Below are 27,464 nucleotides of genomic sequence, written 5' to 3' on the forward strand. Positions count from 1 at the left end.
GAATCTTGGTCGCTCTCTATGTATGTATTTTAAGTTAGGAAGAACGGGTAGGAGTGAGCCAATTAAACCATGTTTGAGCCCCACAGCTCCATTAAATGTTTGAGCGAGGGGCAATTATTAAACTTGAACAGTTCCACAGGGCCTGCAAAAGGGAGCTCCTCCACCAGGGCCCTCCCCCCGAGCCTCCACCATAATTCTGCCCAACCCACTGGGCTATCAGGAGGAGTTACTTCAATGTTTCATTTTTCTACCGTTCCATGTTGCTTGTTGTTTCACTTCATTCATTATTGTTAATCTACGTTATCTGTATTGTTTCTGTCCTGTTTTATGTGAACTGCCCTGACCCTTCAGGGCGGTATACAAATGGAAGGAAGGAAGGAAGGAAGGAAGGAAGGAAGGAAGGAAGGAAGGAAGGAGGGAGGGAGGGAGGGAGGGAGGGAGGGAGGGAGGGAGGGAGGAAGGAAAAGGAGAGAGGAGGAAGGAGGGAGGAAGGAAGGAAGGAAAGAAAGAAAAAGAAAAAGAAAAAGAAAAAGAAAAAGAAAAAGAAAAAGAAAAAGAAAAAGAAAGGAAGGAAATAAAAGGAGAGAGGAGGAAGGAGGGAGGAAGGAAAGAAAGGGAAAGGGAAAGGTAGGAAGGAAGGAAGGAAGGAGGGAGGAAGGAAGGAAAGAAAAAGAAAATAAAAATAAAAATAAAAAGAAAAAGAAAAAGAAAAAGAAAAAGAAAAATAAAGGAAAGGAAGGAAGGAAGGAAGGAAGGAAGGAAGGAAGGAAGGAAGGAAGGAAGGAAGGAAGGAAGGAAGGAAGGAAGGAAGGAAGGAAGGAAGGAAGGAAGGAAGGAAGGAAGGAAGGAAGGAAGATTGGGGCTACCTTATCTGCCGATGTCCCTACTGCTCTGCTGACACGAGTGCAAAAGAGGGCCTGACCATGAAATGGCCATGGCTCAATAGACCTTCTCAAAGAGGCAAGAAGGGTAGTGCTGTGGGACAGCCTGACTTCTCGTTCCCCTGAGCCTGTGGCCGAGAGGCGGAGGAGGGCGCAGCATGAGTGACAAAAGGTGCGCGGCAGAGGCACTGACGCTCAGACACACAGAGACGGAGTCCCCCAAGCGCCTTCACTGTGGATGTTGTACCGGTTTTATTGGTAAAATTTTACACAAAGCCTCACAAACGCCGGGACATGCTTTTCCTCTTAAAGAACTTCCACTGGACCTTAATGGTGAGCATCCAGTCGTTGACGTGCAGACTCTTACAAGCGGATGTGCACGCGTGTGCCTCGGGGAGAAGGTGGCGGCATCCTGAGCGTGGGGATGTTCTCTGGGTGAGGCACGGGCCGCCTACGATTCATTTCCCAGCCTTCTGCGCCTTCTGTGCCGACTTGGTGACCTTGCCGGCGCCCCCGCTCTTCTTCTCCACGTTCTTGATGACGCCCACCGCCACGGTCTGCCGCATGTCGCGCACGGCAAAACGCCCTGCAGGGGGATCGCAACGGAGGAGAGGTTTAGAGCAGGGGTAGTCAACCTGTGGTCCTCCAGAGGTTCATGGACTACAGTTCCCAGGAGCCCCTGCCAGCAAATGCTGGCAGGGGCTCCTGGGAATTGTAGTCCATGAACCTCTGGAGGACCACAGGTTGACTACCCCTGGTTTAGAGGGTGGCTGACCGATGTTGGCAGTGGTGCCGGGGCAGAGCTACTGCCTGTCTTTCCATTCTGGAACTCATGAAAACGTCAATCTGCCTTAAGAACATCTGGAGAGCCCTGCTGGATCAGAACTGAAGTCTATTATTGACCTCAAACAGCTGTAGTTCCTGACAGCCGGATTGGAGGAGTGCTTAAGACCGGTGGCTTCTGAGCTGGAGAACTGGGTTTGAGTCCCCACTAGGCATTGGGGGTTTGACTTGGACAAGTTGAAAATTACCCCAGTCAATGCTGACTGGAGTTCTTTTCAGCTCATCTGATTCCCTGCATTCCCTGATTCCCTGCATCCGATTCCCTGCATTCAAACGGTCCAAATCACAGTAGCTGAATCGGGATTTGGCCACAATTCAGTCATTTAAATGCATCCCCCCCTGCTTTGTCAGGCTGTGCCAGAGACGGTGATGGGAAAAGAACAGGCATCCCATCCACTCTCTTTAAATTCAATTTAAAGGGAGCAGGAGGGACACCTGTCATTATCAGCTGTTTGACGTACTGCTGTTCCTTTAAATGCTCTTCCCACTAGCCCAGGCAAAGCTGCTTGGAAGGTGCAGAAAGCATTTAAAGGGAGCGGACAGGGCACCAAACAGCTGATAATGTGTCCTGCCTCTCCCTTTAAATTCCTCCCCAAGCTGGGGCACAGTGGAAGGGCTACTGGAGTGCTGGCCCTGTTGGTGAACCTCCTGATGGATTCTGGGTTTGGGCCACTGTGGAACACAGAGTGTTGGACTGCATAGGCCACTGGCCTGAACTAGCATGGCTTCTCTTATGTTTTAAGGAAAGTGATAAACAGAGGTGGTTTGCTATTGGCCTTCCTCTGCATAGCAAACCCCTGATCTCTCCCACCATAGTACTAACCAGGGTCAACCATGTTTAGCTTCCAACATTAGACTAGCCTAGCCATCCAGGTCAAGACACCGTTTTGCAAGGCACATGGTATAAAGCAGGAATTCTCACCCAGGGGTGGGTACTGGGAAAAGCTCTCCACACACATCGGCTTGCCCGGGATCATCTCCACAATTGCGGCGTCCCCGGATTTCAAAGATTTGGGGTTATCCTCCAGCTTCTTGCCGGAACGTCGGTCGATCTTCTCCTTCAGCTCAGCAAACTTGCATGCGATGTGGGCAGTGTGGCAGTCGATGACGGGTGAATATCCAGCACTGATCTGGCCAGGGTGGTTCAAGATGATCACCTGTGGAGCGCAGAACAAAACAAAATTTTCAGAAAGACTGAAGGAGATAGCTGTGGATTCTCAGGGATACCCAACTGGGGTTCCTGGGAACCCTGAGGTCCCACAAGAGCTCTCTAGGGCAGTGGTCCCCAACCTTTATGAGGCTGGGGACCGGCAGGGCATCGGGCCGCGCCCGCGGGGACCGCACCCGAGCGGGCCACACCCACGCTCCCTCTCCCCGCCCTCCCGGTGATTCCCTCTCCCCGCCCTCCCCGCAGTAAGAAGCTTCCCGGGCCGCAAGCTTGCGGCCTGGGAAGTTTTTTACTGCGGGGGGGGCGCGGGGAGAGGGAGCCGCAGCCCGGAGCCATGGCCTTTGCGGCCTGGCACCGGGCTGCGGCCCGCAGGTTAGGGACCACTGCTCTAGGGGTTCCACAGCCTTTCCTAGAAGTTTGGATAGCCGCTGATATCACTCTATATCAATGGAGCCCACTTTCCCTGTTGCTGTACAGAGCTGATCTCTTTCTCTACAATGGAAATCTTAAATGATAGATTCATTGTTTGGATGGCTTCCGCATCTTACTTCTGAACCCACGTTTCTGAAGGCGCATATTAACACCTCCGGGGTTGCTAGAAGCCTGAAAAGCATTTTAGGAGTTCTTCCATGGTCAAAAGGTTGAAAAGGATGTGTAGCTGATCCAGGCAGAGCAATGAGATTTAGCAACACTGCCCTCTTGTGGAAGTCGGCTGAAAAGCAGACACTTCTAACGTCCTTTACAAAAACAAGGTGTCTGGTATCTTGAACTAACTCGAAAGGAAGACACCTCTCCCAATATTATACATGAAAAGGTTTTTAAGCATTGGACATAACTGTGATGTATGAAAATTTAAGAGTCCATCCTTCGGATGGCATAGCTGGAAAACAAACAAATCTTGCAATTGATCCAATAACTGGTCCACCAGAATATCCTGAATTGTCTCCCCAGTACTGCAATGACTCATGAGATCCAATGAATGCTAGAGATTATTTAGATCAGCCTTACTCAATTTTTTTTACTGTTGAGAAACCGCTAAAGCATTCTTCAGACTTCAAGAAACCCCAGAAGTGGCATGATTGTGCAGAATATGGTTGGGGAGCAGAGCTGTGGACACGCCCACCTTGGACCCTTCCCCTTCCCACCCCCTCCAGACCTATCATTGGCCATTTGGGGGGGGGGGGTCATATCCATATATGATCCATATCACCCAATAAATGTTTAATAAATTTTTTTAAAATATACAAACTTAATGAACTCCCACCCATTCGGGAAACCCTTCTGAGGCTGTCAAGAAACTTCAGGGTTCCACAAAACCCTGGTTGAGAAAGTCTGCTCTAATCTAAAAGATCAGTTGTAATTTGGCAGGATCTCCAAACTCCACCTGAAGGTTGCCAACCCTAAACCTTAATCCATGTTTTTAACGTGACTGTTAAGTGTCTTGATTATCTGTGCTCAGAAGTGATGTAAAAACATGGTAAAAAGAGCCTGCCTCCAAATCATTCATTCATTCATTCATTCATTCATTCATTCATTCATTCATTCATTCATTCATTCATTCACATTTATATACCGCCCTCCCCGAAGGCTCAGGGCAGTTTACATAGAACTGAAAACTATACAGGAAACATTACATATAACTAACTATAACATTAATATTGTTAACTGATAATAACAGAGTAACTATATAACATTAAACAATAATAATATAAACAGGCCCAGGAATCGGGGGATTTCTGTGGGGGGGGGAGGGAAAGGGGGGCAGGGGCCCTGCTGATGTTGTTGATTGATTGTGCCTGGCCTCGGCCAAATGCCTGGTGGAGAAGCTCCCTTTTGCAGGCCCTGCGGAACTGTTTTAGCTCCATCAGGCCCCTGATCTCCTCCAGGAGCTAATTCCACCAGATGGGGACCAGGACAGAAAAGGCTCTGGCCCTAGTCGAGGCCAGGCGGGCTTCTTTAGGGCCAGGGACTATTAGCCGGTTGTTGGTGGCGGAGCATAGAGCTCTTTTGGGGGCACAGGCAGGGAGGCGGTCCCTCAGGTACACTGGGCCCTGACCACTTATGGCCTTGAAGGTAATTACCAGAACCTTTAATTAACAAAAATTAAACAAAAGGGTCACATCAACTCTCCATCTCCACTTCTGAAGGACCCAGACAGAGCGCCAACGACCAACATGACCTTGGAACCTTTTTCAAAATGGCCGCCGTTTTTCAAAATGGCTGCCGCCAACTCCCCCGCTGACCTGAGAAGTGAACTGGGCAGCCTCCTGAGGCGGGTCAGACTTGCTGTCCCCACAGACGTTGCCACGGCGGATGTCCTTCACAGAGACATTCTTCACGTTGAAGCCAACGTTGTCCCCAGGGAGGGCCTCACTGAGGGCCTCGTGGTGCATCTCCACCGACTTGACCTCTGTGGTGATGTTCACGGGGGCGAAGGTCACCACCATGCCAGGTCTCAGGATCCCTGTCTCTACGCGGCCCACGGGGACAGTACCGATACCTGCAGAGGATGGCGAGAGGGGAGGAAATCAGAGCCACAGAAGACACACCCAGAGTCCTAAGATGGTTTCAGAGGGTAGCCATGTTGGACCAGTAGCACTTGGATAGCAACCCGATTTTCAGGGAATAAGCTTTGGAGAGCCAAAGTTGCCTATAACAGATACTTGTGAGAGAAATAGGATTTCTGTTTAGCATATCTGGGACCTCATCAAATTCTCACAATTACCCTCTACAGGTTTGTTGTACTCCCAAGTATGTCCCTAGAGACAGTTGAGATCTAGGGAATCAGAATCTACTTAGGATTCCTGGCCCTAGAGAAGTCAAATTGGCCTCAACTGGCGCCAGGGCTTTCTGCCACAAGAAATCAGGGTCCTGCAGGACCTTAGACAGAAGAAGAAGAGTTGGTTCTTATATGCCGCTTTTCCCTACCCGAAGGAGGCTCAAAGCGGCTTACAGTCGCCTTCCCTTTCCTCTCCCCACAACAGACACCCTGTGAGGTGGGTGAGGCTGAGAGAGCCCTGATATTCCTGCCCGGTCAGAACAGTTTTATCAGTGCCGTGGCGAGCCCAAGGTCTCCCAGCTGGCTGCATGTGGGGGAGCGCAGAACCGAACCTGGCATACCAGATTAGAAGTCCGCACTCCTAACCACGACACCAAACTGACAGTTCCACAGGGTCCGCAAAACAGAGCTCTGGCTAACCAGAGCTGGAATGTGTATGAACATTCTGTAGCGTTAGGGCCAGTCATCTGCACCTCAGGCCAGATTTTGTAAGACGCGCTTGCTCAAAAGCACACCTTCAAACCCGAATCATTGGCATTACCTCCTGCAAGGCCTGTGACCTGTAGGCCTAGACATTTTAAGAGCTGGAAAGCAAAATGGAGGTGATGGGGGGGGGGGGCGGGTTTGCTTATCAAAACTCCCGACCACCCGTCCTCTTTCTCACTGCAGTTTCAAAATCGGCCCTAAGAAGCAGCAAGGAATACAAACCAATTTGAAATCATGAATGCAGGTGATTTGTGTCCGGGCCAAGATTCTGTTGTGACACAGAATCACAGAATAGAATCCTAGAGTGGGAAGGGACCTCCACGATCATCTAGTCCAACCCCTGCAAAATGAAACTCACAACTACCTGCCCACCCAAGATGACCCCAAATCCAGATGATGCCCCCCCCCCAAAAAAAAAACTAGAATCACTGGCCAGTCTAGCCTGGAGGAAATTCACCTCCTGACCCCAAAGTGGCGATCAGCATTTCTCTGGGCCTGCAAGAAAGGGCCACAGGAGCCAAGTATGGGCACACCCTTTCCTGACCACCCACCCACAATCTGCCTGAGCTCTTGCCATGATATTGCCGTGATCTGTGTCGCATCTAATTGTATCCGTGCTCCACTTATCCTGTGTATCCTTTTATCATTTACTGGCTGCCATTCGTTGTCCATAGGACAGGGCAGATTGGAAATGTGAACTGTGTTCGGCTCGCAGTAAATTTCCAAAGAGCCTCCTCTGTGCCTTGTTATCTTCTGATCGTGATCTGTCTTGTGCAGTTTGTGCATTTAGAAGAAGAAGAAGAGTTGGTTCTTATATGCCGCTTTTCTCTACCCGAAGGAGGCTCAAAGCAGCTTCCAGTCGCCTTCCCATTCCCCTCCCCACAACAGACACCCTGTGAGGGAGGGGAGGCTGAGAGAGCTCTGAGATTACTGAAGAAGAAGAAGAGTTGGTTCTTATATGCCGCTTTTCCCTACCCGAAGGAGGCTCAAAGCGGCTTACAGTTGCCTTCCCTTTCCTCTCCCCACAACAGACACCCTGTGGGGTGGGTGAGGCTGAGAGAGCCCTGATATTACTGCTCAGTCAGAACAGCTATATTAGCACCGTGGCGAGCCCAAACTGGCTGCATGTGGGGGAGCGCAGAATCGAACCCGGCATACCAGATTAGAAGTTTGCACTCCTAACAACTACACCAAACGGGCTTAGTTTGTTTTGGCAGGTTTACGTCCTGGAAACACCAAGCAATTCCACTGAGCAATGGCGCCAGAGGATTGGGGAGGGGTCTTTGGAGTAGCCATACCGGAAAAGAGCATCATGAACCTGCTTCATGAACCCTTAAATAAAGAGATTTCTTCAAACAAGAGTCTGCTTATTGGGGAAATCAGTTAGAACCTGACAGCAGGCCACATACATGGAACTTCAGGTATTGTATTTCCCCATCTTTCTCCTGGCCTACATTTTATCCTAACAACAACCCTGTGAGGCAAAGTAGGCTTTGATAGGGCCCGTTGACACCTTTTCTGGCACCTATCAAGTCTTTATAGAAAGTGGGCGGAGCTTTGTCCCAGGGGCCTTCTGATTGGCTGTGCAGATTAGAAGGCATCCAGCAAAACAGATTGTATGCCTGAAATATTGGAAGGGTTGCTATTCAGAGTTCCTCACAACCTTGCTCCATGGCAAGTGGGGGTTGGCTCCGCCTCCTGCAGCAGCCATGCTGTGGGTTGCTCCACCACCTGCGGCAGCCATTTTGTTACCGCACCCGCAAGCCCTGATCCCAGGAGTACCCGCAGGCTCCAAGAGCTGGGGAACAGTTCCACGCACTGCCTATGGAGCAGACGCAGACCTCAAAGTCTATACCAAGAAATTGTTCTGTCTTGCCCAACAGGGACGGACCAGAACCAATGGGATGAAATTATTGCAAAAGAAATTCCATCTAAACATCTGGAAGAAGTTCCAGACAGTTAGAGCGGTTTCTCAGTGGAACAGGCTTCCTCGGGAGGTGGTGGGTTCTCCATCTTTGGAGATTTTCAAACAGAGGCTGAGTAGACATCTGACAGAGAGGCTGATTCTGTGAAGGCTTAAGGGGGTGGCAGCTGACAGCGGATGAACGACAGGGTTGTTTGTGTCCTGGATGGCACAGAGGGTTAGACCCAGGAGATCCCTCCCAACTCTGTTATTCTATATGATTCTATGTGTAGAAACAGACAATGTTTTCCCCAGGAACTGCAGAAACGGAGACCAGGATTTCCACTCACCTCCAATCTTGTAAACGTCCTGAAGAGGCAGACGCAGAGGCTTATCTGTGGGGCGGGTGGGGGGCAGGATGGTATCCAGAGCTTCCAGGAGGGACACTCCGCTGGCATTCCCTTCCTTGCGTTCCACCTTCCATCCTTTGAACCAAGGCATCTGGAAGACAAAATGGCAGAAGTGTGAACTAGAAAACCATCACTGAGGGATTAAGGTTCACTTCTGTAGTACATTCTTGTTCTCCCCTTCCCAGCCAAGGGTATCGTGCACCATGTCCCTTCCCCGTGTTCTCCTCACAACAGCTCAGGGAGGGAGGCTAAGCTGACAGAAAGTTACGGGCACAAGGTCACCCAGTTAAGAGCGTGGAGCTGAAACGGGTCTCTCAAGGCCCAGCTGGTCACTACACTAGACTGCCTCTCAAGGGACCCCGAACAGGGGATGCCAGAGAGGATAAATCCCAAAGGGCCGAGAAGGTCAATGCAACTCAAAGGTCAACCAAAGACAAAAGACCACACAAGGGGTCATTCGGTGTTCCCCCACAATCTTTACTTTGTACGTTGCAGCTGTGGCGGATCCCAGATCAGATCACAAATGCAGCAGTTATGTCTGAGGCACACGCTTTTTCATGAACCCACTCCCAGCCCCAAACAGCTACTGTATGCCCCCACATTGAGAACATTAAGAAGAGCCCTGAGGGATCAGACCAGGGGTCCATCTAGCCATCTACGACCAACAACAGGGCAGAGAGGCTGAAGCCTTCCTAAGAACATCAGAAGAGCCCTGCTGGGTCAGACCAGGGGTCCATCCAGTCCAGCCTCCTGTCTCACACAGGGGCCAGCCAGTTCCTCTGGAGGGCCAACAACAGGGCAGAGAGGCCGAGGCCTTCCTAAGGACATCAGAAGAGTCCTGCTGGATCAGACCAGGGGTCCATCCAGTCCAGCCTCCTGTCTCACACAGGGGCCAGCCAGTTCCTCTGGAGGGCCAACAACAGGGCAGAGAGGCCGAGGCCTTCCTAAGGACATCAGGAGAGCCCTGCTGGGTCAGACCAGGGGTCCATCTAGTCCAGCCTCCTGTCTCACACAGGGGCCAGCCAGTTCCTCTGGAGGGCCAACAACAGGGCAGAGAGGCCGAGGCCTTCCTAAGGACATCAGGAGAGCCCTGCTGGGTCAGACCAGGGGTCTAGCTAGTCCAGCCTCCTGTCTCACACAGTGGCCAACCAGTTCCTCTGGAGGGCCAACAACAGGGCAGAGGGGCCGAGGCCTTCATGAGAACATCAGAAGAGTCCTGCTGGACCAGACCAGGGGTCCATCTAGTCCAACATCCTGCCTCACACAGGGGCCAACCAGTTCTTCTGAACAGCCAATAACAGAGGATATTATTAGTACTACTACTACTACTATTATATTTTAATTTGTAGCCCTCTGCTTCCTGCAAGCAGGCTCCGGACGACTCACACGGCATCGGTAATACATCCTAAAGCATCACTGAACCTCTTTAAAAATATTATTGTTTAAAAATTAAACATCCCTAAACTATTTCTTCATAGCTCCACTGGCTTTTCTGGATGTAGCTATTCTAAGTTTCTGCTGGGACAGTCTTTCGTTGCGGGGAATGGCTGACATAACAGGCGATGTTACGACGGAAAAGGCAGAGGGAGGTTTTTTCTCATTTTATCCCGGTCTCAACTGTAGGTCTGGTGGAAAATCACCACTTTACAGGACTTGCGGAACTTCGGCCCGGTGAATTCCTCAGAGGTCAGAGATCACCAGCAAATTGGTATTTGCAGATCGCAACAGAGGCTGATAAGAGGGCGGTATAGAAATAAGAATCAATACAATACATACATAGGTTTTTTGCATTTATGGATGCAGAGACGAGATTAAGCTCTGCCTCCCATTCAAACTGGACCCCAGTGCAGCTGCAACTAACACAGGAAAAGCAACTGGACATTCCAGATGTAGAAATCAATCAGAGCCTCTCATTTCTCCTCCTCTTAGATTCATGGAATCCTAGATTCGTAAGGAGCCCTATAGGGCATCTAGTCCAACCTCCTGCTCAATGCAGGATCAGCCTCCTTAGGCAGCCCCTTCCACTGCTGAGCTAGACTCCTAGAATCCCAGAGTGGGAAGGGGCCATGGAGGCCATCTAGTCCCACCCCCTGTTCAATGCAGGATCAGCCTCAAGCATCCAGGAGAAGGATCTGTCCAGCCGCTGCTTGAGGACGGCCAGTGAGGGGGATCTCCCCACCTCCTTAGGCAGCCCCTTCCACTGCTGAACTAGACTTCTAGAATCCCAGAGTGGGAAGGGGCCATGGAGGCCATCTAGTCCCACCCCCTGCTCTGGGCAGGATCAGACTCGAGCATCCAGGAGAAGGATCTGCCCAGCCGCTGCTTGAAGACCGCCAGTGAGGGGGATCTCCCCACCTCCTTAGGCAGCCCCTTCCACTGCTGAACTAGACTTCTAGAATCCCAGAGTGGGAAGGGGCCATGGAGGCCATCTAGTCCCACCCCCTGCTCTGGGCAGGATCAGACTCGAGCATCCAGGAGAAGGATCTGTCCAGCCGCTGCTTGAAGACCGCCAGTGAGGGGGAGCTCCCCACCTCCTTAGGCAGCCCATTCCACTGCTGAACTAGACTCCGAGAATCCCAGAGTGAGAAGGGGTCACACAGGCCATCTAGTCCACCCCCTGCTCACTGCAGGACCAGCCTCCAGCATCCAGGAGAAGGATCTGTCCAGCTGCTGCTGGAAGACTGTAATTGAGGGGGGGCTCCCCGCCTTCTTTCCACTGCTGAATTCTTTTTCTTGATACCTTGCCACTACCGTTTTTTACACATAATTGCTTATGCAAGAGCGCCGACTGGTGGCCAACTGCCTCTACAGCAGCCTCATCAGTATTTTTGATTGCATCAGGGACACACGCCATAAATTGCAGGGAACTGATCTTGCCCCTGCGTGAGATACGAATGGAAAAGATACAATGATCCGTGCATGGCCAGCATCTGTTTATGAAATGAAGCCTTACTAATCAAAGAAGTCTTGTTCATTTCCTAATTCCATCTTGATATGCCATGAAAATTATCCGGAAGACATTATTCAGAGAAGAGGGTTTCCATCAAGCGATACTGCAGAAATATATATCCACCAAATAAAGCTTGATACGGTCCCAGCCCTTCTGTGTTTCGCCAGAGGTTTCTTCCACAGTGTAGACAAACTGGAGCGTGTCCAGAGGAGGGCAACAAAGAGGGTGAGGGGTTTGGAGACCAAGAGGTAGGAGGAAAGGCTGGGGGAGCTTGGTCTGTTTAGCCTGGAGAGGAGATGACAGAGAGGGGATCTGATAACCATCTTCAAGTACTTAAAAGGGTGCCATATAGAGCAGGGGTAGTCAAACTGCGGCCCTCCAGATGTCCATGGACTACAATTCCCAGGAGCCCCTGCCAGCGAATGCTGGCAGGGGCTCCTGGGAATTGTAGTCCATGGACATCTGGAGGGCCGCAGTTTGACTACCCCTGATATAGAGGATGGAGCAGAATTGTTCTCTCTTGCCCCGGAGGGACGGACCAGAACCAATGGGATGAAATTAATTCAAAAGAAATTCCGTCTAATCATACAGAAGAAATTCCTGACAGTGAAAGTGGTTTCTCAGCGGAACAGGCTTCCTCGGGAGGTGGTGGGTTCTCCATCTTTGGAGATATTTCAACAGGGGCTGGAGAGCCATCTGAAGGAGAGGCTGATTCTGTGAAGGTTCAAGGGGGTGGCAGGTGACAGTGGAGGAGCAAGAGGGTTGTTTGTGTCCTGCATATTGCAGGGGGTTGGACTAGATGATCTGGTTGCCTGCTGGTTGCTCTCCGGTAGCTCACGCTTTTTAGGTTGGTGAATCCACTTTATGCCACGCCCAAAGAAGCCCTTTCAAACGGAGGACGTGTCGATCTATCAGGAGGACGTGGGTGACGTCATGTGACGGGGCCGGAATATTCAGCGGGCATGTGACTGGCGGAAATCCCCATTGTATTGCCAAGAGGACTGGAGAAAAACTTCCGCTCGATATTATAGCTTTTTGCGTCCTATGGGTCAGCTGACCGAATAAACATGCAACAACAAAAACCACCATATATGATCATGACAAACCCCTCAAAAAAAATGGCCAACGATAGGCCTAGAGGGAGTGGGAAGGGGAGGGGCGTGTCCACAGCTCAGCTTCCCAACCCTATTCTGCACGATTGCGCCACTTCTGGGGTTTCTCAAAGCCTGACGAATGTTCCAGGGGTTTCTCAACAGCAAAAAAGTCGGGAATGGTTGTTCTAAAGGCCGTAAGAAATCCCAGCACGGACCATCAGTGTGACTTTTCATTTTGGAGAGAAAGAGAAATGACCACTGCCTTTTTCCTAAGGCCACTAAGTATCGCTTCCTTCTGAACCAGCCACGGCCCACCCAGGCCCCTAGTCTTCTGAGCCCGAGAGAATCTCCCTGGTGCATTCAATCCGTGTCCTATTTCCCCCAAAGGAGGTCAAACACAAGTCCGGAAAGCGGGGAGGGGGGGAAGGACACGGAGACAGCTGCCCTCGCCTGTCAAGAGGACTCGCCAGCTTTAATCTCTCCCCAGACGCCAAGTCTGACCCGTTCCGATTTTTTTTTCTCTCGACACAATCACGTGACACGCCTCGAAGAGGTCACCTGACCGGCTCCTGGCTGAAAGAAGCCCTGCCGGAAAAAAAACGGAGCAGAATAGGAAAGAAACGGGGGGGGGGGGGAGGAAGCGAGGAAAGGAAGCCAAAACGATGGCCACCCTCGTGTATTCATTTCCGTAGGCACAAAAAGCCATTCAAGAAACAGGCTCAGGCTGAATGGGGAGTTTCACACTCCCGAGGGGGGCCTAGTTGGAGTTTACACCAATTGGGAAGGGGAAGGGGGGGGAGAGGGGGCATTCGGTGCCAAGATAGCGCCATTTCTCCTCCGAGAAAAAAGAAAATCCCAATTCTTCGTAGTTTTATCAGACGGATAGGCCGCCCCTCCCTTCCCAAAGTCGGCAGGAAATCCAGACGTGCATTTGAAACAGCAAATCCGTAAAGCAGCAAAAATTTCATTGTGAAAAAGCCCATGCTCTGACTATCCAGCTAAACTTAATTGACCTTTCCTCTCAACTTTCCTCTGCCCACAGCTCCTCATGGCTAACACTCAACAGGTTACAACTTCTCGAATTCCAGGGTCTTGGCTGATGCTACAAAGTCTGATCGTGGCTCTAAAAATTTTTTTAATCTAAATTTTTTTAATCCCGGAGGAGATCAGGGGCCTGATGGAGCTAAAACAGTTCCGCAGGGCCTGCAAAAAGGAGCTCCTCCGCCAGGCATTTGGTTGAGACAGAGCGAAACCAGAAACATCTGCAGGACCCCTGCCCCCCCTCCCTCCCTCCCTCCCAGAAATTCACCCATGCATTCTGCTCCTGGACCTGGTTGCACTGTTACCATGGTTACAATTATCAGATTTCATAGTATTAATGTTATGGTCATCTGTATATTATGGATTCTTTCTTGTATTGTTTATACGTTTTATGTAAACTGATCTGAGCCTCTGGGGAGGGCGGTGTATAAATATAATAAAGAAATAAGTTTTATATTGTTTTATAGAGAGAGTACACTGGTCTTTACTGTGTTTTGATTTCTGCAAGACTGTATCTCCAAAAGGGGTGGTATAAGGTAAAGGTATCCCCTGTGCAAGCAGCGAGTCATGCCTGACCCTTGGGGGGACACCCTCCACCGTTTTTATGGCAGACTCAATACGGGGTGGTTTGCCAGTGCCTTCCCCAGTCATTACCGTTTCCCCCCCAGCAAACTGGGTACTCATTTTACCGACCTCGGAAGGATGGAAGGCTGAGTCGACCTTGAGCCGGCTGCTGGGATCGAACTCCCAGCCTCATGGGCAGAGCTTTCAGGCTGCATGTCTGCTGCCTTACCACCCTGCGCCACAAGAGGCTCTTGTCGAGGGGTGGCATATAAATCCCTAAATAAAGAAAGAAATTCCCAGATTACGGTTAGGGTCCAGATATCCAGACTCCAGTAATAGTGGCAGTGACAGTGAGAAAAGGTGGGGAAGGAGGCCTTTATTGATGTCATTGGGTGCCCCATGTTGGCCTCAACCATACCCCAGCAGTGGGGTACAGTCCTGCAGCTCCGAAAGGCCCCGGATCTCTGCTGGTGGTTCATTCTACCAGGCTGGAGCCAAGACTAAAAAGGCCCTGACTGGGGTTGAGGCCAAACCCATTTCTTTGGGGCCAGGGACCACGAACAAGTTGAAATTGGATGCTTTAGGATGCTTTGGGCTGATCCTGCGTTGAGCAGGGGGTTGGACTAGATGGCCTGTATGGCCCCTTCCAACTCTATGATTCTGTGATTCTATGAATTGGCCGACTGCAGCGGCCTTCAGGAGACAGATTCGGAGAAGCTGTCGCTTAAGTACACAGGGCCCAGACCACGTATGGCCTTAAATGGTAAGAGCAGGACCCCGAACCTGATTCGGAATTCAACCAGCAACCAAAAGTAGCTGTCAGAGAGCAGGTAGTGGGCTCTCCACGGGGTCCTTGTGAGGACCCGGGCAGCCACATTTTGCACCAGGTGTAGTTCCCAGGTCTAGGTCAAGGTAGGCCCACAAAGAGTAAGCTACAGGTATCTAGCAGATAGCCTCCACCCCATCCCTCCCCTCCCTGAATCCTCCAGAGGAACTGGTTGGCCACTGTGGGAGGTGAGATGCTGCACTAGATGGACCCTCGTCTGATCCAGCAGGGCTCTTCTGATGTTCCTATGAAGACTCGGCCTCTATAACCCTGTGGTTGGCCCCTGTGTGAGAAAGGAACCTGGACTAGATAGACCCCTGGTCTGATCCAGCAGGGCTCTTCTGATGTCCTTAGGGAGGCCTCGGCCTCTCTGCCCTGTGGTTGGCCCTCCAGAGGAACTGGCTGGCCCCTAAGTGAGACAGGAGGCTGGTCTGATCCAGCAGGGCTCTTCTGATATTCTTATGAAGGCCTCGGCCTCTCTGCCCTGTCATTGGCCCTCCTGGCCCCTGTATGAGACAGGATGCTGGACTGGATGGACCCCTGGTCTGACCCAGCAGGGCTCTTCTGATGTTCTTAGGAAGGCCTCGGCCTCTCTGCCCTGTTGCTGGCCCTCCAGAGGAACTGGCTGGTCCCTGTATGAGACAGGATGCTGGACTAGATGGGCCACTGGTCTGATCCAACAGGGCTCTTCTGATGTTCTTACGAAGGCCTCGATCTCCATAGTCTGTTAATGGCCCTCCAGAGGAACTGGCTGGCCACTGTGTGAGACAGGATCCTGGATTGGAGAGACCACAGGTATGATCCAGCAAGGCTCTTCTTATGTTCATGCAGCTTCAGTGCTTGGGATACCATTAACTCCTTGCAAAATTTAAAGTAACACAACCACACCACTGTGGAACTTGGTTGGGGCCAGTGACACAGTAACATCTACTGGGCCCTCCCTATGAAACAAGACTCCCCCAGGCCATACGCTCATTCCGGGAGAGTACAGAAGGCAACTGGGAATGTTGCTATTCTGATACCTGACATCAGATGCTGAACCACATTGTCACTGAATTTTAAATCTTACCTCTTTTATGTTTTAAAACTGGATTTTAACGGACTGTTCTAACTTTGTTGAAGTTGGGACCGTCATGGGGAACACCGCCCTGAGCTGGCCCACTGGGAGGGCAGTATATAAATTAAATACATAAATTCATACTGGTCCACCCCACCCTACCTAAGAGAATGAAGCACCAGACTGAGGCACGAGGCAAACTCGGAAGTCAGAAAGGCCCGCCGTTCCCTCCCCAGGAAGGTTTGGAGGAAAAACGGGCCGACAGAAACAGAGGGAACGGCCAGAGGTAGAACAGGGAGCCAAGCCTGCAGCCTGCAGACAAGGGGGGGCTTTGTTGCAGAGACAAAGCCCCTGTTCATACGTTTAACAATCCCTCCTCTGCAGTTCCATGGGGAGAAGAAACCGTGCAAGCCAGAGAGCGTCAACGCACGGATCTCCAGAAGTACCACCCGGGCACTTTCTCTCCTCCGCAGCCAAGCCAGTCAAAGTCAGAGAGGCCCTGCAGTTAGGTCCGGGGAGACCCGGATTCGAATCCTCACTCGGCCACAAAGCTGACTGGCTGATCTGGTGCTTCCCAAGAGGAGGATTCGTGTGCTCTGTTCACACCATACTTGGGCCCACGGAAATGCTAGTTGGGATCAGTACACCCCCCTGGATAGCTCTGTGCTCGGCTAATACCAGCTTGCCGGCAATCCTGGCCCCTAAGAAATCCAACCAGCCTCAATCAGAGCCAGGGCCTTTTTGGTCTTGGCTCCCGCCTGGTCAGGGCCAGTTGGGACCCCGGCCCTGACGGAACTAACCAAGTTCCGCTGGGCCTGTCAAATGGCACCCTTCCGCCAGGCCGATGGCTGAGATCATCCCTTGGAGAAATTCCCATGCCAGTGCTAAGAGAGAATAGCTAACAGGAAAAACAGCAGTGGAAATAGCAATAGCAAATTTTTTAAATGTTTTATTATGTCTTAATGATTTTAATGTCTATATATTTTGTATACCTCCCCAAGCCCGCTTGGTAGAGAAGGGTGGTTTAAAAGTAATAAAATAATTTTTAAAAAAATTCAAAACTTTTCTACTTCAGTCTACCTCGCAGGGTTGTTATGAAGAAGAATGAGGGGAGCAGAACTACACATGGAGGAATGGTGGGATAAAATCCTTAACAGGCAGATGGATAAATGGCTTGCAGTGTTGGGAGTCTAGGTCCAGATTCCCCAGATGTGTTTTTGAGGGGGACAAAGCATCCAAGAGGAGGCCAGCTGTGCACAGGGACCGTCATATTGAGGGAGGGGTGGGGGGTTCCTGCTAATTCTTATCCAGATAGAAATGTCATTTAGAATCATGGAGTCAGCAGGAGACAAACAGGCCATCTAGTCCCACCCCCTGCTCAGTGCAGGATCAGCCTCCAGCATCCAGGAGAAGGATCTGTCCAGCCGCTACTTGAAGACGGCCAGTGAGGGGAAGCTCCCCACCTCCTCAGGCAGCCCCTTCCACTGCTGAACTAGACCCATAGAATCCTAGAGTGGGAAGGGGCCATGCAGGCCATCTAGTCCCACCCCCTGCTCAGTGCAGGATCAGCCTCCAGCATCCAGGAGAAGGATCTATCTGCCCAGCCGCTGCTTGAAGACTCCAATCGGGAAAGCTCCCTAGATGGCCTTAATCCAAGAAAATACACTTTTCCCCCTTAAAGCACTCAGTGGGAGGGGGGAGAAAAACGGCAGGGGGGGGGGAGAGAAAACACCCCTTCTTTCCACGGCCCTCATCCATACACTCCCTTGATCCCATCAGGTCTCCCTTGCAGCTCAAATCGACACCTAGGGATCCACTCACGGCTTCCTGGAATCGAACGGAGCTTGGTCCCCAAAATGGGGAGGGGAAGAAACGGATTTTCAAAAATAAAATCAATTATTTATACATTCATCACATTTCTCAGCCACCCTTCTCTGAAGGCTTGGTGCAGCTCACAACAGTTGGTGCAGCCGTGAGTTAAAACAGCTACACGATTACAGCATTTAAATTATTAAATTAAATTATTAAAATGTAGGTCAAATCACCCTCTCTACCACCGGTGGAAGGGGGGCCGCTATATTGATATAGACGTTTGATATATAGATGTCATTTCCTGTGCCACTTTTCTACACCAATAAACGTATCGTGAACTCTGGAAAAAAATTCCATGTGATTCTGCATCAGGAGACTGACAGCTAAACTGACAGCTTTACACTTATCTGACAGCTTTACACTTATCTTTATTAAATTGCATCTTGAGGGCCCTAGACTTAGGGCCCTCAAGATGCAATTTAATAAAGATAAGTGTAAAGTTCTGCATCTGGGTCAGAAAAATGAAAAGCATGCCTACTGGATGGGGGATACGCTTCTAGGTAACACTGTGTGTGAACGAGACCTTGGGGTACGTGTGGACTGTAAACTAACCATGAGCAGGCAGTGTGATGCAGCGGTAAAAAAGGCAAATGCCATTTTGGGCTGTATCAACAGAGGCATCACATCAAAATAACAAGATGTCATAGTCCCATTGTATACGGCACTGGTCAGACCACACCTGGATTACTGTGTGCAGTTCTGGAGGCCTCACTTCAAGGAGGACGTAGATAAAATTGAAAGGGTACAGAGGAGAGCAACGAGGATGATCTGGGGCCAAGGGACCAAGCCCTATGAAGATAGGTTGAGGGACTTGGGAATGTTCAGCCTGGAGAAAAGGAGGTTGAGAGGGGACATGATAGCCCAGGGGGTTGGACTAGATGGCCTGTATGGCCCCTTCCAACTCTATGGTTCTATGATTCTCAGCCGTAGGATTGGCCGTCTTACGGGCCCTGCTGATCCCTGCTCTTCCAAATTTATATCCCACACCTTCATCCGAAGGACCCAGGGCGGCTCACAACAATGAAAAATAAAATACTATAAAATCCATTTAAAATACATTAAGAAGCCATTTAATGGACAGGATGAAGTGGTACAGTCCAGATACTAATATATCTTCTTGGAGAGGACTATAGCTGCCTCACAAGAAAATTATACCAGACACAACCGGAGAATGACTTGCAGTAGCCAAATTGCAGTTCCTACCATCATACCCCTTTTTGCACTGATCAATTTGCTGAAGAACCCTGTTCTTGGCCAGGGGTTCTATGCATGTAGCAAAGGATTCTGGGGCATGCACTTAACCTTGCACTCGGCTCACACTTCAGAATGCACCAGATTCCTCCTCTTGTCAGGTATGCTGTCTTTCAGTTATGTTTCTAAAGTGCTTCGGGAGAAAAAATGGGGTAATAAAGTGCCTAAATAAATAATATTTGACCCTCTCTTCCATCCGACATGGGAGCTGGATTATATAATATTCTGAGCTCCCACAAATTCTCAGCTTCCTCCAAGGAACTCTAGGGGCAGCCTAGAGGCGAACCACCTAAATGCGAAGGCAGCCAAGGGCTAACCACCTTGAAACATCTCTCACTTGGCTAACAGACAATTCTCAGATCTCCTGATTACACGACACACCTGGGGTGAATCTGCACGGAGCTTTTATTCCAATTCCAGGTTGATTCAGTCCCTGCCGTCTTCACTCAATGCGATTTCCATTTTTATTTTATCCAATTTAAATTTACCCTCTGCAAAAAGCATGATTGATGTGGAGTGACCCTACCTTTCCCCTGCAATATCCTGGAGTGGATATAACCCTCAATATTTGAAAAATCAGCATGAGAAAGCATGCATCTCTCTACTTGCTGCTGAGCCTCCGTGGTAGAGAAGCCCTGATTGGCCAAGGCTTCAGTTCAAAGGCTTCCTTGTTCCCAGGCTGCAAACGTGCCTTAAGGGGGAAGCCCTAACCTCTTGGTAGAGATTTGCCTCTTGGTTTTTTCCTCCCTCCTCTGCTGTCCCCAATCCTCTCCCCCCACCCCCATCCCTGCCTTCAAGAAAAGAGGCTCCTGCTGCGCTTCGCTCCCCCCCCCCCCCCCCGTTCTGAGCTTCCCTAATCACGTGCTTTTCTGTTTCAATGGGGAGGGGGAGGAATAGAGGAAGACCCGAGTTCAAATCGATCTGGATTCAGCAGGATCCACAACGGAATAAGCACAGTAAGTGCAGATTCAGCCCTAGCAGGCCTATAAATTCAGATTTGGGAACTGCAAACCCCCACGAGAATGGGCCCACATCTACTTACGTTGGGAGAAGGTTCCAGCATGTTGTCCCCGTGCCACCCGGAAATGGGCACAAAGGGGACGGTGGACGGGTTGTAGCCGATCTTCTTGATGTAAGCGCTCACTTCCTTGACAATCTCATCATAACGTTTCTCGCTGTACGGGGGCTCGGTGGAGTCCATCTTGTTGATGCCCACAATCAGCTGCTTGACTCCCAGGGTGTAGGCCAGGAGGGCGTGTTCCCGGGTCTGACCGTTCTTGGAGATGCCGGCTTCGAATTCGCCTACGCCGGCCGCCACAATCAATACGGCACAGTCAGCCTGCGGGTGGAGAAGGCAGAGAAACAGGGAAGAGCTGGTCAACATTGACAGGCATGGACTGATGGAACCCCAAAGGACGAGGTTGAGGTTCCGATCCGTAATTTCACATCTATCGAGAGACAATGGGGGTAGCGGTTAGTACAGCCTTTCTCAACTTGTTTAATGTTGAGAGACCCCTGAAACATTCTTCAGGCTTCGAGCCACTGTATGGGCGTGGCGGGATATAAATCACATACATACATACATACATACATATACATACATGCAGTACCGTGTGTGTTTATGTGTGTATGTACATATGTAAGAAGAAGAAGAAGAAGAAGAAGAAGAAGAAGAAGAAGAATTGGTTCTTATATGCCGCTTTTCCCTACCCAAAGGAGGCTCAAAGCGGCTTACAGTCGCCTTCCCTTTCCTCTCCCCACAACAGACACCCTGTGGGGTGGGTGAGACTGAGAGAGCCCTGATATTCCTGCTCAGTCAGAACAGTTTTATCAGTGCTGTGGTGAGCCCAAGGTCACCCAGCTGGCTGCATGTGGAGGAGTGCAGAATCGAACCTGGCATGCCAGATTAGAAGTCCACACTCCTAACCACTACACCAAACATACACAAACTACTCTGGGGAACCAGGAAAAAGGAGGGAGGGAAAACAGGTAAACAGGTGTTAAGTCCAGTGGTTCCTGAGACATTGGTCTACTTCTCCTAAAAACCATTCTCTGTAGTGCGGGGGCTACATGGCATAATCTACGGACATCTGGAGTGCCACAGTCTGGCCACCCCCGCATGGATCTGGCTCAGCAAGCCCACAGAAAGCTTATTTTGCAAGGAAAAAAAACACATTTAATTTTCCTGCAGATGATTAATCTGGTTACCTCTCTGGAATGGGAATGTCAAAAAAGGGACCCGCAGTTTTCTCTAGCCACCCTGAAATCTCCCTGAAAGAAAACAGCCTCCTGGTCTCCTATTAGCGAACGCTCTCTCGATATTGTAACCGAGTCAGTTCTCAGAATCGTTGCCTTGACACTCGAAACCTGACCGAGCCATCTGCTCCTAAAAATAGCCGATAAGCCCTGGAGGATTTCTTCCTCGTTGCTCACCGGGGGAACGAAAAAAGGTCAGACCGAATACCGCCCTAACCATTCCCAGAGCTCTTTTGGAAATACATCTCCCAGGCCCCATCACTCCTCTGACGCGCCTAAGGGCGGAGCTTATGCAGATGAGGAGGCAGGGCTATGCAGATTGGCTTTGTTCCGCAACCAGATAGGTCCTTTGGTGGCGGAAGGAATGAGATGTAAATTCTGACTTCGAGGGTAGGCCCAAGATGACCTGAGTTCCAATCCTGGCCTCAACCAAATGCCTGGTGGAAGAGCTCGGTTTTATAGGCCCTGCAGAATTGAGTCATTCCTTTCAATCCAGTTTCAACTTGCTTTGTGAAATGGCAAAATCCATTTGCAAAGAGTTACTAGATTGGAGAGCCTCTTGTGGCGCAGAGTGGTAAGGCAGCCGTCTGAAAGCCTTGCCCATGAGGCTGGGAGTTCAATCCCAGCAGCCGGCTCAAGGTTGACTCAGCCTTCCATCCTTCCGAGGTCGGTGAAATGAGTACCCAGCTTGCTGGGGGGGTGAACGGTAATGACTGGGGAAGGCACTGGCAAACCACCCTGTATTGAGTCTGCCAAGGAAACGCTAGAGAGCGTCACCCCAAGGGTCAGACATGACTCGGTGCTTGCACAGGGGATACCTTTACCTTTACCTTTTTTTACTAGATTGGAATGGCTTTAATTGCCATGTGTGAACTCATGCTGGGTCTGGGGAGGAAGTCGGGTTTTGTCCCCTGCTTTACCGGGTCCCCTTCGGGCCTTTCCCAGCTACACAGCTCTGAGCCAGATCCACCTCCCTCCTGCTTTCTGCAGCCAAATCACACATCTAGAGTCCGACAACCGTCCCGTGTACACCTGGACACCTGCCTGCATCGTTCCGGACAGGCCCACCTTTCCCTTCCTCACCTGTGAGGTCCCTGTGATCATGTTCTTGATAAAGTCCCGATGGCCGGGGGCATCGATGATGGTGATGTAGTACTTGGTGGTCTCGAACTTCCACAGGGAGATGTCGATGGTGATTCCGCGCTCCCGCTCGGCTTTGAGCTTGTCCAGCACCCAGGCATACTTGAAGGAGCCCTTCCCCATCTAGCAGGAAGGAGGGAGGGGGAAAGGAGAAGAGAAACGTGAATCAGGTGCAGCACGGAGGCCGCGATTCCACCAAGCTGTTCAGCACATCTCACACACACTTACGCAAAGCCCCGCCCATAGAAATCAAGGTGTCAAGGAAAAGGATCTCCTCAAAGTTGTTCCCTGACATGCTACATTTCTGCATGTGATGTAGAGAGCTTTTGTCGCAAGTTAAGATCAACCGGTTAAAGTCTGAAGACCGCTAATGCCTCTGCCACCAGCTTTTTTCAAAAATTTGACCGCGGAGAAAACCCTGAAAGGTTTTAAGGCTTTGAGGACCCCCGGAAGTGGTGACAGGCCCCTTCAGAGAAGTGGGCGCCGAGATAAGATGCAGGAGCAAGCCAGCCAGCCAATGAATCAATCAATCAGTCAATTAATCTGTGTGCAGTTCTGGAGGCCTCACTTCAAGAAGGACGTCGATAAAATTGAAAGGGTACAGAGGAGAGCAGCGAGGATGATCTGGGGCCAAGGGACCAAGCCCTATGAAGATTGTTGTTGAGGGACTTGGGAATGTTCAGCCTGGAGAAAAGGAGGTTGAGAGGGGACAGGATAGCCCTCTTTAAGTATTTGAAAGGTTGAGCAGGGGGTTGGACTAGATGGCCTGTATGGCCCCTTCCAACTCTATGGTTATGTGATTCTGCTTTTCTCCATTTCATCTTCACATTAACCCTCTGGGGAAAGTTATGCTGAGAGTTGCTGTGACTGTCCAAAAGTCACCCAGCAGATTCGAACCCAGATCTACCCAGATTTTACCAAGCATCTCCCACAGTTCAACACCTTCTCACATCCACCTCCAGATACAGTATCAGAATGCCCCATAAGAACATGTATTGTCATCATAAGAAGAGCCCTGCAGGATCAGACCACGGGTCCATCTAGTCCAGCCTCCTGTCTCACACAGTGGCCTGCCAGTTCCTCTGGAGGGCCAACAACAGGGCAGAGAGGCCAAGGCCTTCCTAAGGACATCAGGAGAGCCCGGCTGGATCAGACCAGGGGTCCATCTAGTCCAGCCTCCTGTCTCACACAGTGGCCAACCAGTTCCTCTGGAGGGCCAACAACAGGGCAGAGAGGCCAGGGCCTTCCTAAGGACATCAGGAGAGCCCGGCTGGATCAGACCAGGGGTCCATCTAGTCCAGCCTCCTGTCTCACACAGTGGCCAACCAGTTCCTCTGGAGGGCCAACAACAGGGCAGAGAGGCCAGGGCCTTCCTAAGGACATCAGGAGAGCCCGGCTGGATCAGACCAGGGGTCCATCTAGTCCAGCCTCCTGTCTCACACAGTGGCCAACCAGTTCCTCTGGAGGGCCAACAACAGGGCAGAGAGGCCAGGGCCTTCCTAAGGACATCAGGAGAGCCCGGCTGGATCAGACCAGGGGTCCATCTAGTCCAGCCTCCTGTCTCACACACTGGCCAACCAGTTCCTCTGGAGGGCCAACAACAGGGCAGAGAGGCCAAGGCCTTCCTAAGGACATCAGGAGAGCCCGGCTGGATCAGACCAGGGGTCCATCTAGTCCAGCCTCCTGTCTCACACAGTGGCCAACCAGTTCCTCTGGAGGGCCAACAACAGGGCAGAGAGGCCAGGGCCTTCCTAAGGACATCAGGAGAGCCCGGCTGGATCAGACCAGGGGTCCATCTAGTCCAGCCTCCTGTCTCACACAGTGGCCAACCAGTTCCTCTGGAGGGCCAACAACAGGGCAGAGAGGCCAGGGCCTTCCTAAGGACATCAGGAGAGCCCGGCTGGATCAGACCAGGGGTCCATCTAGTCCAGCCTCCTGTCTCACACAGTGGCCAACCAGTTCCTCTGGAGGGCTAACAACAGGGCAGAGAGGTCGAAGCCTTCATAAGGATATCAGAAGAGCCCTGCTGCGTCAGACCAGGGGTCCATTTAGCCCAGCATCCTGTGTCACACAGTGGCCAACCAGTTCCTCTGGAGGGCCAACAACAGGGCAGAGAGGCCGAGGCCTTCATAAGGATATCAGAAGAGCCCTGCTGCGTCAGACCAGGGGTCCACCTAGTCCAGCATCCTGTCTCACACAGTGGTTGACCAGTTCCCCCGTTCGGCCAACAACAGAGCATGTTTCTGGATGTGAAGCACGTGTCTCTCTGTGCTGGGTCCTGGCTCGACTCCTGCAGATGATGTAATCTCAATCAAGACTCTCATTTAGCACAGGGATGGCGGAAGATGCCCTTGGTCTTGGCCTTCAAGAGAGAACTATGACACAAACCTTAGACCCAAATGCAGAACAAACTGGATTTTTATGCCGGAGAAACACACTAACATCCCCGCATCCTAGAGCTGCCAGTCTCCAGAATGCCCCAGAATGACAGCTCATTTCCAAACTGCAGAGATCAGCTCCCCTGGAGGAAATGGGTGCTTTGCAGGGGGGATGGGATTGTACTCCACTGAGGTCCCTGTCTTCCCCAGGCTCCTTCCCCAAATCTCCAGGGATTGCCAGGGATTGCTTTAAAAAGAAAAAACCCGCCACCAGTGGCTGGGGGGGCTAGGGGACCCTAATGCAGGGGTCACATCTGACCAAGTGGATACTATCTCATTAGGGCTTCCAGGTACCCCTTAATGGCGGAGATGAGGGGGTAGGGTCAACAGATCCAGGCTAGAAAACTCTCGGAGATCTGAGGAATGGAGCCTGGGGAGGGCAAGGACTTCAGTGGGGGGGGGGGCAATGCTCTAGAGACCCCCCCCAAAAAAATCAATTTTCTCCAGGGAAAGTCAATTCCTGTAGTCCAGAGAGGAGCTGTAACTCCGAGGGGTCCTCAGGACCCCCCTGGAAGCCGGCAACCCAATATTTTATGAAGAGTTACAGCAAAGTGGGCCAGAGGAGGGCGGGGGCGCAGCCCCCCTACACCTACACCTCCCCCCACAAACACAAACAGGCAAAGCATTCTGGTGATTTATTTTATTTTTATTTCATTCATTTATTTTTTAAATGTTATACCGCTACTCTCCCACTCCCCCGCCTGCCCCTGGTTCAGCCCATGGGTCAAGCTCTCTTCCGCTGAGAGCAAGGGACCAGATATAATCATATATTGGGGGGGGGGACCTCTGATGGTAGCACCAAGACTCCACCCTGGCCTCAGCCATACGCCTGGCGGAAGAGCTCCGTCTTGCAGGCCCTGCGGAAAGCTGACAACACCAGCAGGACCGGTGCTTTTCCGGAAGCTCAGGACACCTTGTGTCGTTAGTTCCTTCCCCAAATTCCATCCTCAAGTCACCCGCCCCCCTAAAAAAAAGAAAGAACCCCCAAATGCTCTCTTCTAAAGAAGCAGGTGAATTTGGCCTTCTCCAGGCGGCCGTCGCTTTGCGGCAAACACAGGTCTTTCCGTTTTGCCCGTCATTCCCACCCCTTGTCCCCTTTTTCGTTTGGCTAGATTGAATTACTCAGAAACTCTAAAAGGCTCCGTTGGTGGAGTGGGGGAGAAAGAGAGAAAGCCGGCATTCTCTGCCTTAACACAGTCCCCGCTCTGTTGCAGGGCCTGATCGGGCTAGATTCGGCCTGACAGCAGCGATCCTCTCCGCATGGCTCACAAAGGATGTGTTTTTAAAAGCACAACGCCTTCCCGACCATCCATCCTCAGATTCTGTTCTCCCAGCCAAGCCACTCTTCCCCTGGGGGCTGCCTCCTCGACCCCCCTAGAGAGGCTGCATCCATTCTGCCCTGCCCAGGCCCGGCCTCCATTTCTTACAGAGGCGAGCGACGGAGTGAAAAGGGATACCTCCTCGTCCGCAGCCCTGCCTGAGAAAATGGAGTCGGGAGAAGCACGCTCAGTCAGCTATTAATAGCAGGCTCACGTCCCGCGGCCGCTGTGCCAGAGAAACTGGCCGAGGGGTTCGGAGCGGCTGAGCGAAATGCAAGCTGGCCGGGCAGAGAGGCATGGGCAGAGAGACAGAGGGACGGCAGGCAGGCAAGAGAGGAAGGAAGATACACAGAGGCAGGGAGGTAAGAAGGGATGGAGAAAGACAGAGATGCAGCCAGGATCACTTAGAACATTGGTCAAAATCCCATTTTTATTTTGAATCAGCTAGTCCTCATGGTGGGAGAGGCAGTCTGCATATGTATTGACTATATATATATATATATATGGAGGTTGTTCAGCCTGGAGAAAAGGAGGTTGAGAGGGGACATGATAGCCCTCTTTAAGTATTTGAAAGGTTGTCATTTGGAGGAGGGCAGGATGCTGTTTCTGCTGGCTGCAGAGGAGAGGACACGCAGTAATGGGTTTAAACCTCAAGTACAACGATATAGGCTAGATATCAGGAAAAAAATTTCACAGTCAGAGTAGTTCAGCAGTGGAATAGGCTGCCTAAGGAGGTGGGGAGCTCCCCCTCACTGGCAGTCTTCAAGCAAAGGTTGGATACACACTTTTCTTGGATGCTTTAGGATGCTTAGGGCTGATCCTGCATTGAGCAGGGGGTTGGACTAGATGGCCTGTATGGCCCCTTCCAACTCTATGATTCTATGATTCTATGATTCTAACGTGTGTCAAGGCAGCTGCAGCCCTTGGTTTGCAAGACTGGAACAGGGCTGTTAGCGACAGGATGCTCCTATAAATTCTGCCTTTCTCCCAACAGGGAACCAAAACAGCTCACATCGGGATTCGAATCCGGGTCCCCAGGATCCCTAGTCTTTCAGAAATTAAGCCAGCCTTTCTCAACCTTTTTACCACTGAAAAAACCCTGAACCATCCTTCAAGCTCTGAGAAACCCCAGAAGCGGCACAATCTGATCGATCATGCAGAATATGCTTTAGGATGCTTAGGGCTA

The 27,464-nt window shown here is 51.0% G+C and overlaps 1 protein-coding gene across 1 annotated transcript in view; it reads right to left on the reverse strand.

Moving 5' to 3' along the window:
• Positions 1-1,109: 1,109 nt before the first annotated feature.
• Positions 1,110-27,464, reverse strand: part of EEF1A2 (eukaryotic translation elongation factor 1 alpha 2) — a 32,931-nt gene continuing 6,576 nt past the window's right edge. Inside the window, exons 3-8 of the mRNA XM_077335845.1 lie at positions 22,465-22,644; positions 20,168-20,464; positions 8,411-8,561; positions 5,136-5,392; positions 2,647-2,881; positions 1,110-1,467 (exon numbers count right to left, since the gene is read on the reverse strand). Of these exons, the coding sequence (XP_077191960.1) occupies positions 1,340-1,467; positions 2,647-2,881; positions 5,136-5,392; positions 8,411-8,561; positions 20,168-20,464; positions 22,465-22,644 (1,248 nt within the window). The 3' untranslated portion in view covers positions 1,110-1,339. The remainder of the gene's footprint in view (positions 1,468-2,646; positions 2,882-5,135; positions 5,393-8,410; positions 8,562-20,167; positions 20,465-22,464; positions 22,645-27,464) is intronic.

Source organism: Paroedura picta, chromosome 4 (genome assembly GCF_049243985.1).
Source record: "Paroedura picta isolate Pp20150507F chromosome 4, Ppicta_v3.0, whole genome shotgun sequence".
In the NCBI taxonomy this organism is placed as follows: Eukaryota; Metazoa; Chordata; class Lepidosauria; order Squamata; family Gekkonidae; genus Paroedura; species Paroedura picta.